Here is a 14548-nt window from a genome sequence, read left to right on the forward strand (position 1 = left end):
AGCCTTCATTTACTTATCCATATCCTTTACTCGTGTGCATACTATTCAAAATTTAAAAAGGGCCATATATATTTGTGTTTATAATTAGTTTGTAAATCACAGCTAGTTTAATATCACTGAAAATTGAATTCCTATGGACATATAGGCACAGTAGTCCACAGTGCGTGGCGTAAAGACAGAGGCATTAATGCATTCTCGTGTATCTCGTGGTAAGGCTGTCACATCTTGTCTGCTGACTAAACCTCTGCACAGGGATCCGCATGTTATGCGTCAAAACGTTCACGTCTTGGAACGCGACACACAAGAATTTGGGATACTTAAAAACGTTTTAACCAGCAAGTGCTAAATTATATCATAGACAAGCTCATTAACCTATTTATCACATCCTCCAGAACACGCAGGATGCGCGTGTTCAGCTCGAGCGCACGCGGCAGATGGAGATCGCGCAAGCCCACAGCGCGCGATACATCGCGCTCTTTTAGCACAGTAATCTGAACGGTTGCACTGGATGCACATAAGACTGGAACCGATTGCGGAGTTAAGGACAAACCTTAAAAGCGCCCAGGCAAGGTTCGGCGGTGTGTGCAACCAAGGTGGTGGCGTCTGTGGTTCCCTCGTGCTAATCTAAGGGAAGGCAGAATGGGCCCAAAGCCATCCAGGCCAGGCACCAGGAGCGCTTTTCCTTTTGGGTTTTGTTTGTTTGTTTGTTTTTTTTGTGAGCAACAGGCTGGTTTTACAACAAAATATAGAGCACTTCCGAGAACCCTGATCATAAATGACAGTAGTTACCATTGGATCTGCAACAAAACAAGAATTTTTTTTTTGTTATTTATGTTTTACTCTTTGAAATGACTAGGCACAGACAGCTACCAACAAGGCAATAGAATTTTTCACTGAAACAAAACATTTTTCTTTTCATTTTCTCTTTATAAATGTCAAAACATATTTAAGACACTTAGAAAACCACTTTTTCTGCACTTTTTTGTACAAAAAGAGGAAAATCACGGAGTGACAAATCACAGGGTTTCATTTGTGGAACTTCCTGCTGTGCTTGTTTTGAAAAATACTATTATTCAGCTACTGTAAACTTTAAAGTGACCTGACAACAGACAGTACTCACACTTAACAATGCCATATACCGACAAGAAAACATCAGTAAACTTATACTGGAAATGACATGAGAAAATCATAATTAAGATTCTAAAAGGCCATTAAGGGTGTTCCATATCTAATTGACCCCTTTTGTTAATTAACAGAAATTAAACCACACCTCAACCTCAGTTCATCTGTAAAACACCTGATCTGTAAACAGGATCAGCTGCCATACACACATGAGTTCTACAGAAGTCAACCAGTGTGGTATAAATATCGGCACAGCAATAAATGTATGCTCATGAACTACTCCGGGACCAGAGACAACCATCAATCACAATGACCCAGTACTAAACCTCTTACAAAGCTATCAAATAAAAACTGTGATCGCCGAGAAATGTCCCAATAATATTCATCAGTTCATCCTACTGGCTCCGAGCACGCCAGAGTCACCATAGTCCTCTGAAGAGAGAACAAAATGATGATGGAATGTTTCTTTGGTTGGTGGACTGTAAATCGGTGCCACAATAAAGAAGCAGTGAGGGGGAAGAGAAATATACTCTAGAGTACTCATGAGGAAGCTATATTGATAAGAAGTATAATTGGGTTTTGGACACACATGGTGATAATAAATATGACACAAACAAGATTTAAAAGTGCCAGAAGAAACAAAAGTTGACCAAGAGAACACATTGAAATAAGAGAAAACGAGATAGTGCTTCGGCTGCAGAAGTGAAGAGCGGGTCATGCGGTTGGCTCCTGCGGTCCTCGACTAGCGGCCACGACTCAAACGGCTCATCACTCCCTGTATAGTGCACCGTGCTTGCTTTATGGGATAACAACAGAAAACTACTACCAAGTGCACACTACAGAGTGAGCGAGAGAGCCAGCGGAGGCCCACCCAGTCTCACCACTCCTTCTTCTTCTCGTCCATGGAGACCCCGCCTGGGCCTAGCGCTACCACGAGCAGCAGACCTCCGATCACAGACGTGGTCTGGAAGAAGTCATACTTGAGGAAGTCATGCATAGGCTTGTAGGTTGGGATGGTCCAGAAGGCATTGAAGGAGAAGTTGATGATCAAGAGCCAGACAACCAGAGTGAGGGCGGCCAGTTTGGTCTTGAAGCCGATGGCAACCAGAATTATGAGGGCGGTGCCCACTAAGTTCTGTAAGATCTGTAATAGGCAATAGGCAACATTAGAGGCACAAACCTCTCTAAGCTCAGAAAAGCAGATCAGTGAACTACAAAAGGGACCACAGTGTGACAGCCTCATGAGACATAGAGCAAATACTTATCTTAGTCTGACCTCTAGTGGTAAAATACAGTTACTGCTCTAGGAGAGATACAGTTCAACTCTACAGTATTTCAGCATTTGAACAAGAAAACAAATGTTTTATTAAGCTTTAATAATGTACTAGTGGTAAAATATAATTCATAAAATACTAGTGTAATTCTTAAAATTACACTTATTGTTGCCTTTCTAAAACAATGTAATTAGGAGAAGTAACCACTCAAATATAATTTTCATAAATTTGGCACCAGTTGTTAAATTTTGCCTTGTTGTGTACATATAAAGGGACAGCATCAAAAACCCCAGATGATATCTTTTTTTGGACAGCAAAGACAAACCTTGGATGGCACAACAGCCTGTATTATACCTGCAACATGGACAGTACCACCAGGGTGTGTATGAAAGGGCAAGACACTTGCAGTAGTTAGTGGTTCAATCAGTGCATTACACCTGCCTCTAGAACAGAAGCCATGCTGTGCACGTGCTGGGTGTGTGCGTGGACTCACAGAGAGGAAGTTGGCGTCGAAGTGCAGCAGGGTCATAAACATGAGAACCAACAGCACGCGACCTCCAAGCTGCATGTACTGCTTAGGGGAGCTCTCCCGCATGGTGGGCACCCCGGCGAACATGCTCCGCCCCTCCGAGCGCGACTCAGCCAGTAGCAGCAGCAGGCCGCCCCCCAGGGCCAAGTTCCTTATGGATAGAGAGAGAGAGAGAGAGAGAGGAGCCTAAATACGTACATCAGGTTTTGGAAATCCATGAGTGTGTCAGTGCCTTCCAAACTCACCTCATCAAAAACTTTGGGTCCCACAAAATGCTGTAAGCAATAGTCTGGAACAGATTAAAACCATAATGGACAGAGTTTAGCATCCTCCTGTGCCTCTTAACAGCCGTATTCAAAGATCACAGCAGATGCAACCCAAGACAACACAAGAGCAGTCTTACAACCCGTAAAGCCCTTAAAGGGCAACATGAGCCTGAGCCTCGGCCACTGCGTGAGCTCAAACTCCTGCCACTGCAATTTCATGAACAAGTTCCCTGTTTTTCTAATTTAACAAAGGCCAAGGTTAGGGTTTTAAAAACAGCCATATAAAGCCCCTTCCTTCATTCCAGCTTTACACATTCAGGGCTGCATTACAATACTACAATATACTATAATAATCTAATTTGGAGTACTGCAAATTCAGTATTTCCTTTTGCTGAACTAACATCAGCTCTGGCAACACATGCCCATCAACCGTCTGTACAGGGATTTTTCACAATAAAGTGATGAAACAGGATGAAACTGGAGCCTGAGCAATAAAATGTTAATATCATCATACCCGCGGGCTAATGTTAATATCAGCATTCCTGCAGGCCAATTAAATATTAATATCAGCATACCTGGAGGCCAATGATTCCGAACAACCCAAAGCAGGCATACTGCACAAAATTTCTGCTAAGGATCAGTATGCATCCACCTGTATGAAGAGATCAAAAACATTCAATATTAATTCATCTAAACTGCAGAATCTCAGTCAGTCATACACATTTCTACAAACCAGGGGTCCATTTCTACAAACCAGGGGTGCACACTATATAGTTTGTCAATCATTATTGCAATATTGGTTTTGTTAAAGGCTCCAATATGTAAATGAGACCACTAATAAACCTAAACAAAATAATCAACATTTACTGTGTGTTATGAACACTAACCAACATTAAACATTCCAGACAAAAGTTGTATGGGGGTTTGATGCAACATTTACATGCATGTAAATGACGCAGACCGATCTTTAACCATAATATATTATGGGTTCCTAATGCATTTTTATATGTAGCAAGAGACACTCCTATCACAGTATTTATCAGTGGTTTGCAGTCACTTCCTTCTAAACCATCAGAGAACAAATGAGGAGATGTGGTGTCTGCTTTATACAACGCGTGCCACTGCAGTGTAGTACATATTGTGCAATCCTACAGTGAAAGGTATTAAAATAGAACAGGAAAGGGAACATGATCAAGGGCAGCAGGCCGTAATGAGCTGAGTCTAGGTTTAAGATGCCTGTGACAGGCTGGCTGACGCTATAGCCCACCCACTTTCCAAGATGAGCTGGGGTGTGGTGGCCAACGGTGAGCCTTACCCAGCTGCCCCAGTAGGTTTATTAAGACGAAGAGTGTGGCCAGGAAGGCGCCGCATCCCCACGAGCTCTCGATGTAGTCCTTCTGCTCACTCCACTGAAACCACATGCGGATGCCATCTTCCAGGAAGGTGCTGATCAGGCAGAGGCGTGCTACATGAGGCAGGTACTGCTTTGTCACCCGCAGGAACTGCAGCACAAACACGGCGAGAATCAGATTGACGGCTCTGTGCTGGGACCGTGAGTCATCAGGAGAGGGAGTGGTTCCACAGAAAGGATGTTTCGGCATCTTGAATAGGTTTAACAGGCTTATAACAGGTTAATATCTTAGGTTTGCTACTGGGTGTTTGTAATAATACAGGATATGATTGTGTTCAGCATTTGCCAGGTAGAAATATGCTTACAAATACATTAAAAAAAAGCACTCAGCTATTACCTGCCATTTGATCATATCAGGTCAGGTCAAAACAAGCTGACAACATACACAGGGTGCACAACTCAGGCTGAGCCAGTCAGCTGACTTCAGAGTACAATAGTTGTGCCAGTGCAAGTGGTTTAAAACTTACAAATGACTGTAAACCGTATGGTAGTCTCTTAGGCCAAGGCAAAACTACAGAACGTGTGTAGCCCACCCAATGGTCAGTGTACAAGCCTGAATTTTCTCCCTTTTTAAACAGGTAACTGACTCAGAACCGGAGAAACTACAAAAGACATGCCTACGCTCATTCACAGCAATTAGGCCTAACAGTCTGGGAAGGAAAAGATAAAAGCCAGTACAACCTTCCCTGCTGATAATCATCTCCATACATGGCAACTGCATAAAAGCCAAGCACAAGTCAGTGTTGTCAAGACAGAACAATCCATTTTCAGTCATATTTCTTAAGTATGGGTAAAGCATGGCATTGATGAGGTTTAATTTTAGACTGTGGCCCAGATTTGGAAAATTAGCAATTAGGAGTTATTGAGCACATTAACACAGCTTCCACTGGTGATCTCACATAAGTGACAAGGCAGCAAGAAAAAGATTACAGGTCAGCTCAGTCAGAAAATGTAGTATGGAGTCTATTAAAATCCGGTTTTGCTTGGAAGCATGGGCAGGCAATTCAAACATGAAGCTTTCCACATTTCCACAAGCTTTCTCTCTCAGATAGAAGAAACTGACAGATGTCTAAGATTGTGTCAAAGATGAGTATAATAAACACTAGAGCTGTGACTACGCACCAACTGTCCATTTACACGGCTCACAGGATTAGTCATAGAATTTGGTGTTGCGAGACCATAGGGTTTCTTATGACTCACGCAGGGAAAACACTATAATTTGCTGTAATGCGGGTTTATTGTGAAGATACGATCCACACCTTGTGAAACTGTACTGAACGACGGCGCCACTACGCTGTCAGGCCCCGCCCCCAACACTGTCCACGTCGCTGCTTAGAAGCGCAAATAGCCAATCAACAATCAACAAGTAACATCAAAACCATATGAATGGGAAGCAATGTAGAGTCTGGCTAGCCAGCATACTACACACATTAAGGAGTACTTAAGAATATCCGTTTAGTCGCCTGTAGGGAAAATTAACTAAAACCGTAAACCGAGGCTGAAGTGATGGCCAAACCAGCGCAAAAGAATTAATCAGAGGAACTTGTATTAAGACTTATTTGACAGCTGCAGTAACAATCAGTACCAATAGCAACTAATAGAATGAAACAAAATACCTTTTCTGCTACTGGTAATCGTGTTTGAATGCATGGGTGGATAGAGATTATTCATGTCGCTAAAAAGTTTTTTTTTTTTTTTTTAATCAGTCGTTACAGTAGGTGTTAATAACTGAGAAATTTCCCAGGGCCAGTTCTGACCTAAAAAAGGTTATGTAATTAGGTGTAGCCAACAAGACCAAAAAGTATAGATAATTGAGAAAATACGTTAGGAAACCATACTTGTGCAGTTAGCTGAGGTTAACCAGCCTCCCCGTCGTGGGCCCAGCATATAAAATCATTTAACAATGTTAGCTAGGTTAGGTCAGTAGCCTACTCAACGTGTTAGTCCATCATCTAATAAAGTTTTGAAACTGTTTGTAAAACCCACCTAGCGTTATGTTCTAGGCTATCTAGCTAGCTGGGATAAGTAGGTTAGTAAATATAAAACAGTTGCCTCCTTAACATCTGAACTTAACAGTTTTCAGTCTTGTGGTCAAAGCAAACTTTTGTGAAGTTCCTGCTACAGCATTAAGTTACTGTAGCGTTAGCTAGCCTGCCTAACTAGGGCTATTGCCAGTTTTAGTTAACGTACTTCTCTGCTCAGTTTCCCTCCCCTAAAGTGGCTAAACGTAGCATGCACATCACTGATAAACGAATCAGTTCTTTCCTGGACGCCTGATTACTCCAGGTGGAAACAAATGAGTAACCTGGCTAGATAACCAGCCCTACAAAGTTAGTTAAAGTAGCTACCCAAGATGGACAAGCATCTAGTGACTAGGTTAGCAAGCGAGCTTCTAATCCAAACCGTCACTGATTTTTTTTCTCGGAGGCTGAACATCGGCCTCTTACCTGATCCGCCACGTCCTCCGCACTGCTCATCAAACTGCTTTGAACCATCGCACATCAATCTGAATGGCGCTATCTTTGTGCTAGATTTTATAAGAGGAGAGTGCAACGTCGAGTAAAAGCAACAGTAGGTCTCGCAGACGTGTTACGGGTTTCCCACAAGCGGCTTCGCGTCGACGTCGGCGTGTGTGAAAACCATCGCCACCCCATAATGCCTAGCATGAGGGCCGCTGTCGCCCCCCGTCGGCGGCGAGTGGAACTGCATGCCACGTGTACCGACTGATGCTGTGATTCCGTTTCTGCGCTTACTCGCATCCCACGACTGTGCCACCAAAATCCTACTTCAGAGATCTGTCCAAGCACGACCGAAAACAATTCGATTATCAGTCACACCGCGCCATTTTAGACATCATTTAATTCCCATTTATCTAAACAGAGATTTCAGATTCAAATAAATACATGCGATTAAAAAACAAACACTGAGCCAAAATGGGATCTCTGCACAGGCCATTTAACTGATAAGTGAAACATAACATAAGGTATCCGCACTTGGCAATTCTTGGCTCCCCAAGAGATTCACAAGTATACAAAACAACAACAAAAAACACCAACAAACAAGCAAAAACAAACAAAGATGACAACTGCATACAAGGTCAAAAACAACAAAAAATTCTTGTCTGGTTTTAAGACTAACATACACAAATACTGAGGTTGTAAAAACGATATTGAAAAGCACAACTACAAAATTCGTCACTGGTCAGTCAAAAAGAGCAACTAATGATTAGCTCATCAGGACGATATCAGGAAATCTCACTCAAACTCACATGTACAGAAAATTCTTAAGCAACTGGACTGGATTTGAACAAGAATTAGAAATTAAACACAGTAAAATGTATGAAGGTGTTTAGATCAGTAGACCAGTAGCTTAACCATATGGGTATCAAAGGCCATTTTATTTTATAGTGATCAAGCAATCAGCAACTACTACATAATCAATTTCAAAATATTTGCAACCATAAACATAATTTAAAAGTATCTTTATTTGCCCAATTACTTGTGGTCTCCTAGAACTGGGGAACATGTATTTAAATTACTGCGATTTCTTTGTGGATGACCACATGCCGACAGGCTGCACTTCAGTGTCTTAGCTACTGTTTTACTGATGTCCATGCGTTCGAGTAGAGCCAGAAACAACAGACTTGTCAGTGTCCAGACAAACTGCACTATATCTGATCAAATTGTAGTGAATTTCCAGTGGAACCAGGGGTGGGCTGTGTGATGACATATGTCATCATGATACATCATAATTCATTTTTCCGAGCATAGCACGTTTCATTAGTCCCTTCAAAACTCTGACCAACAACACGTGTCAGAAAAAGGAGTTTTTCAGAAGTCCATAAATAATAACCACGGGTGTCACATTGTCAAGTTAAAACTTCAGTATAACAGATGATTTGAAAATCTTGTAAAAATGTACTTACATAGCTTTTCAAAAATGTTTTGCTGGTGCTCTGTGTATCATGATTATTTTTTTTGCCTCATCGCCCACCCCTAACGGGACATTTTCACAACCTTGATGCAGCTGCCTTTATAGAGTGTTTATTATGTTATTTAAAAAGCCTAAAGTAGTGGGTCTGGAGTAGTTGTCAGAAGCAGCACTAAGGCAGTAACAGGCATGGTCACTGAAACTCTCAGCTTTTTGAAGACTTCCTACTGGGTTCTCTCTCTTGTGCGGTGGGTCCACAGTCACTGTTTGCCTTGCGAGTCAGGCGCTTGGCAGTGCCAGCAGGGCTCAGCGTGGCTGCGCACGTTGGCTCTCGCTCTGGGCTTGGGCTGTCATGGCAGGACGTTAAGCATTCCTTCAGGCTCTGGGATTTCTCCTCCTGGCCACCCTCGGCCTGCGTTCTGGCAGCTGTGTCACTGCTCTTCTCAGGGATTGGGGTGCTGCTGTTGGAGCTGCGCAGGCTCTCCTCACCCTCTCGAGGTCGGCTCAGCACGGCCTTGTACTTCTGTAAAAGATACGCATCATTCACACCTCGCGTTCAGAAATCCGATAAGAACAAGCCACCGAGAGCCGCTCAAGATGGCAACATATTGTAATATATTAATTAAGATAATCATATCAACACATGCACCAGGTCCATTTCTGCTTCATATTAGAACCAACTGTGTTATGCCGCTGTTAAACTGCTTTAAAGGCTGTAGTACCTGTAAGTTCTGGTAATGTACGAGAGACTTGCAGTGGGTCTCCCGAGCGCTAGACTCAAAGTGGTAGAACTTGTGGCAAAGCTTACAGAGGAATCCTGCCGCTGGCACTACAAAACTGGCACCTGCAAAAGAGAAGAGAAAAACTGGTCAGATTTGACAATTTATTAAGAATTTCACAGATGGAGGAGTTTCCCAGATTCAGCGCTCACCGTACTGCGTGTCTGGATCATACCCTTCACAATCACTCATCATCTCTGAAATAACCTGCTCGGGAAAACACAGTAGAAATTCATCAACTACTTCATTAGCTCACTAATCAAAACAAGCCAAAATGGTGAAAAAAACCCAGTAATGGTACACAGTGACCTTTTCAGGACTTGTGTCTTCTTCCTTGTCTTCATTTTCTTCTTCTTCATAGTCATCTTCACCTTCAAAACAGCCAATGGCATCTACTGTTATGAGTTCCTCCATGACTTCAGGTCCTCCTTCTTCTCTGAGCTAGGGCAAGCCAATGAAAAGATCTGCCAGTTGAAATGGGATCTAATGAAATCACTGCAGTTTTCTTGCTTGATGACCTCAACATCACAATGCTTGAAGAAAAGCAACCCTGCTGTCAAGGAAGCAGATGTGGTCTGCTCCATCACCCGCACACACCTCCTCCACCTGCTGCTTGTGCTCTGGAGATTTCATGTGCTCTACAAACTTCCGAGGAGTTCTGAAGTAGCGCTCGCACACCGTGCAGAATGGCCTGGAGGAGACCTTTGCTACCTGTGATCCAAACAGGAGAGTCAGCAAACAGGGTTTATATTTGACGGTTCTGCGTCTTCGTGTCACTGATGAGCTGGTTCTCAAACTGAAGCGTCAGCTCAGGGCCACTGAAGGGCCCCTGGTTGATACCTTGTGTTTCTTGGTTCTCCTGTGTTCGATGAGGTCACCAGCGAAGTGAGACTGGCAGATGGCACACCAGTGCTGCAAGCCTTGCCTCTTCTCTCTGTAATGCATAATCACCTCTAAATGTTACAAAAAAGGCCAGCCCGTGGAAATCTTGTACAAACTCACATTTTCTTTAATGGGTTATCAGTGTTGAGACAGACCAAAAAGGTTTATAGTTGTAAAAAACACATGTTGTACGAGCTTCATATTTCTGAGTCCTTTTAAGAGGTAGAGAATGAAGTGATTTAAATCAGCCTTCCTGACTGACTTTCAACACTGATCATAAGACCCTCATTCTGTCCTTGGCTCAGAGTAGTTGCTCCATTAAAGCTGGAAGTGTTTCTGAGAATGTGGCCAGTGCTTGCCTGTGAGAGCTCTGTAGGGAATACTGCATCTTGGGCAGCAGTGTGGCTAGGCAGGTGTTACTCAGGTGCTGAATCTCCATCATCTTCTGCTGGTGATCCAGGCTGATCATGTGAGCCTGAAACTCCTGCAGTGAACAGAAGCTGGAATGGTTCAAGCCTACACGTCACACCACGTTTGTGTGTCATATTAAAACTTCAATCGACCGAACAGCAAGTTTACCAGTAGTATAGTAGTGTAGCAACAATCTAATAAAAGAGAACACGCAAAGTCATTTTAAAAATACTGACTCCTTTTCTAGAATTTTACTAAAGAACAGTACCTACCTGTTGGTCGGGGCATGTGATGTTGCAAATATAGCAGCAGAATTTGCCCGCGGTGGTGCTCGTGTCTTTATCTGGACTGCGGCCTGTCGCTGCCACCTTGTCCTCTGGGCCGGTGCTGAAGGCCCGGCTCTCGCTGCTGCGCTGAATGGTCACCTTCAGCGACGTGCCGACGCCCTGCACCTGCACGGTCCCGCATGTATCATTCAGTCAGACATCTGCTGCACATGTCGCTAACGACTGGTTAGTGCATAAGTCGAACATGAGTTGCTAAGGGAGAAGAAAGCAGAGAAAATGTGTGTACAACAGTGTGTACAAAAAGATGTGGAAGCAGCTGAAACTAAAACCGGAGTGGTGGGGATGTGCCAGAACTCTGCTGATGGCTTGTACCTCTGCCGTCCTGCTCTGCTCCAGGTCCGCCTCTGCCTCTGCTGACACGCTCTCCTCCTCTGGGGTAATGGGAAAGCACATGTGTGCTGCATTCACAGACAGGCACAAACACGTCTGCAGCACTAGTACTGAGCTACAGTGCTTAGTCTGTGTGTAGTAATTTAGTTGCTGTCCCCGGACTAAGTTTAGTCTCTGTCATACAGAAAACTGATTTTCAACAAACTTCAACAATGAAATTAATTAACAATCAATGAACAATTTACCAACAAGCTGTTAGATGAGTAAAGGCTACAGGGAGGTTAGGAGTACTTCCACAGAGACTCAAACCTTAACACCAAAAAGAGACAAGGGTTTGTTTTAAGGTGGTGCGACGGTGACTGTCACTTAGGAACGTTAAATGGGGTGCTCTGGCAGCTACGCTGGCTCTTTGTTCCCGTGGTTCAGAGCTCACGTTTACCTCCTGTCAGACTCGGGTTCGAGTACCAGGTAGGGTGGCTGCCTTCAGCCTTCAATACAGGTGGATATGGCTTTAACAGAGGAACTTTGTTTCAGTAATTTACTTTCTTGATCGGTGATTTACACCCAATATACATTCCTGATTGGTGTTAGCACTCAGCAGGTGGGACAGTAGTTTCAACAAGCCAGCTTTTGGCACATACCTTCCTGCTCTGGGATCGCTGGCGAGTCGGTGTCTACTGCAGTCTGCTCTGCATCTCCACCTTCTGCCTGCTCCACCTGCTCATCCGCCCTGTGCAAACCAAAGCATGGGAGTGCTGGAATAAATGGCACCTGTGTTTTGCTAGCCATGTTCTAAGATCTTGATGTTCTAACGCCTTTACTGCAAACAGGAAATACTATCACTGTGTCAAAAAGATGGTTTATAATGAAGATTACCCGAAGCTCTTCAGTTTCTTCACAGCAGGTTCTGTCTGCTCAGAGGACGAAGCCCAACTGCCTTCACCACACACCTCCCGCTTGATTTCTATGAAAATAGAGACAGCAGGCAGAGGTCTTATGACCAGTACTGCACAGTGTGCATTTTGTCACCATAGCGCTACAGCAAATCCAACAATCAAACATGTGTTTGGGTTGTGCCTTCGTGCAGACAGTAAACTCACCCGCTTTGGTGGTTTTTGCATCAGTTTTACTTTTGGTCATGTGACTATTACTCTTTCCTGTTGCTACATGGCCACTGTCTCTCTTTCTCTGTGAAGAACTTATAAAGCCCTCCTGAAAGACACAACATTGGGGAAATCATTACACATCAATCTTTAGGCCCTAAACAATTCTAAACTGCTTCAATTTGCAAATATTAACAACTGATTCATTTCGAGACAGAGGACAGTAACAGAACAGTAACAGTGGCCATAATTAGATTAAAAAATCTTAAAACAAAATCCGCAGTTCCCTGGACCTGGAAATAGTCATTTGAGTACAGCCTGTAGAGATGAAAGGCACTTGCCTTATTCAAACAAGGCCGATGCAGACAGGGTTGATGCCGAGACATGAACCCGACGGGCGCGTTCCTCAGAGGTGCCTGCACTGGAGGCAGCCCGAGAAGCGACTGCCCGACTCCTCTTGGGAGAAACGGCGCTGGGAACCGCTTTCCACGAGCCACTGGTACTCCTTTAACAGTCCAGGAAGTGAAAGAGATTATAATTGTAATGATAAGGAAACATGAATGAGCAGTGAATTAAACAGTGAATCAATTTAGCAAAGACAGAGTGCTCAAAGCCTTAAGTCAGTACATGCAGTGAGGGGGGACATTTTTTACCTGGCATTTGGTGCATGACCACTGGGGGCCGTATCACAGGATTGGGTCCGAGGAACCGCTGTGGGCTGGTGAAGGATGGAATAATTATATGGGAAGAGGGAGGTGGATGTTCAACTGGGAGTCAGGCTCGAAAGGTTAGACAGACTGAAGCATGAGCAAAAACACCAATTCACAGAGGGAACTGGTCCTTTATTAGACTGGTTAGAATGTTCCACGCGATGTGCAAAATGAACACTGAACACACACACACACTGCATTTGTCGACTTCTAGGATCTACAAAGAGACGGAGGACCGTTACCGTCCCCCCGGACGCAGATGATGCTCAGGCTGTCGGTGATTAGCGTGGAGACGGCCTGGGCGGTTCGGTAGTGAAAGGAGCGACGGTATCGGAGGGCGCGTGGCCGGCGCTCGCGGCGCTGCAGGAACTCGGGGAATGTGCTGCACGCGCGGATACAAATCACACGGCCGTGCATCACGGTGCAACTGCTTGTGCTTTGCGTGGAGCATCGTTTCTTCTGCCGACCAAAGCGTGCAATGCACAAACCTGAACAAGTCAAGCGGAAAAAGCGGATAACATCTTTAAAAGTAACTTGAGATATGCATTGCTAAGAACTGGCGTCACTGTGTGCGTTAATCCTTTTTCCTGTCTGCTCAGAGTAAGTACATTTGCAGACATGATGATGACTTAATAATAATTTTCCCAAGTAGCTACTGCTATCTGTGTGAGAAGTGTTTGCTGTGACAAGGAGCAAGATAGCTTTAGAGCAAGGGAGAGAGAACCAGACTGCTAACCGCTATTGCGTGGCTAGCAATGGAGCTAGACGCCTATCTACAATACAAAGTTCAGTCTGTAAAGATGTCTGCAGCGGTAACCAGAAACTGAAGTCAATTAGATACAATTCTGCATATAACACATAAACTAGTTCATACCGTTCGAGTGTTTACTCGCCTCAGAAAACGTAAAGCGGTGGAGCGTTTTCTTCGTCTAAGTTGGTGTAACCACAGATGTGCAGTGTACAGCAACTGCGCCTCTCTGCGACACGGAAGCAGAATTGCAAGTGCATAGGAAAAATGTTACACCATAACGCAGTTGAAGTTTCTGACGCACAGGAATTTTATATAAGGCATTCGTTGTTCACCATGTACATTTTATCATGTATGTGTGTGTGTGTGTGTGTGTGAGGTTCTTACATTTTACATTGCGTTTACATTACATTTTACATTTAGGTTCTTCCAATAAAGACATAATAAGGGACACATATATTGCCTGTAAGAGATAAACACTGACACGCACAAAAAAAATGAACTTACTAATAAATAAATGTTCATACTAACAAAGTAATGAACACAGTTAGTATTATAATGTGTTCTCAGTCACTTCACATACAGCAATTTACACAATACATTCTAATGGGTTGCATTATGAAAAAAAAATCACAATTTCACCACTAGATGGTGTGATTGGAGCGCAGATGAATCAAGGCTCCATTCTATACAGAATAATACTGGT

At 43.7% G+C, this 14548-nt stretch overlaps 2 protein-coding genes across 2 annotated transcripts; both read right to left on the minus strand.

The window, feature by feature from the left end:
• Positions 1–828: 828 nt before the first annotated feature.
• Positions 829–7263, minus strand: surf4l (surfeit 4, like). Its single transcript, XM_027003079.3, has 6 exons — positions 7050–7263; positions 4507–4693; positions 3767–3843; positions 3171–3214; positions 2890–3076; positions 829–2266 (listed from the first exon to the last, which is right to left on the minus strand). Exons 1-6 carry the CDS (start codon positions 7095–7097, stop codon positions 2000–2002), a joined length of 810 nt encoding a protein of 269 aa, XP_026858880.1. The 5' UTR covers positions 7098–7263; the 3' UTR covers positions 829–1999.
• A 180-nt stretch (positions 7264–7443) lies between these two features.
• ciz1b (cdkn1a interacting zinc finger protein 1b) lies at positions 7444–14082 on the minus strand. Its single transcript, XM_081714977.1, has 16 exons — positions 13988–14082; positions 13337–13582; positions 13038–13102; positions 12726–12889; positions 12382–12493; positions 12158–12245; positions 11923–12011; positions 11264–11349; positions 10877–11056; positions 10553–10677; positions 10152–10245; positions 9909–10022; positions 9621–9752; positions 9464–9518; positions 9255–9376; positions 7444–9055 (listed from the first exon to the last, which is right to left on the minus strand). The coding sequence occupies exons 2-16, from the start codon at positions 13543–13545 to the stop codon at positions 8738–8740; spliced, it is 1953 nt and encodes a 650-aa protein (XP_081571103.1). The 5' UTR covers positions 13546–13582; positions 13988–14082; the 3' UTR covers positions 7444–8737.
• Positions 14083–14548: the final 466 nt, after the last annotated feature.

The sequence above is a fragment of the Electrophorus electricus genome, chromosome 5, assembly GCF_041902795.1.
Source record: "Electrophorus electricus isolate QZ-2024a chromosome 5, ASM4190279v1, whole genome shotgun sequence".
NCBI classification, from domain to species: domain Eukaryota; kingdom Metazoa; phylum Chordata; class Actinopteri; order Gymnotiformes; family Gymnotidae; genus Electrophorus; species Electrophorus electricus.

Excerpts from the sequence above, each read along its gene's own strand:
- ciz1b (XM_081714977.1), bottom strand. The coding sequence starts at position 13,545 with ATGCTCCACGCAAAGCACAAGCAGTTGCACCGTGATGCACGGCCGTGT. Across the intron at positions 12,246-12,381 it reads TGCAAAAACCACCAAAGCGG|AAATCAAGCGGGAGGTGTGT; the intron begins GTGAGTTTACTG and ends CTATTTTCATAG. Across the intron at positions 9,753-9,908 it reads ACAAGCAGCAGGTGGAGGAG|CTCAGAGAAGAAGGAGGACC; the intron begins GTGTGTGCGGGT and ends GGCTTGCCCTAG.
- surf4l (XM_027003079.3), bottom strand. The coding sequence starts at position 7,097 with ATGGTTCAAAGCAGTTTGATGAGCAGTGCGGAGGACGTGGCGGATCAG. Across the intron at positions 4,694-7,049 it reads CGGAGGACGTGGCGGATCAG|TTCCTGCGGGTGACAAAGCA; the intron begins GTAAGAGGCCGA and ends TTTGTGCTGCAG. Across the intron at positions 3,215-3,766 it reads TCGGAATCATTGGCCTCCAG|ACTATTGCTTACAGCATTTT; the intron begins GTATGCTGATAT and ends AATCTGTTCCAG.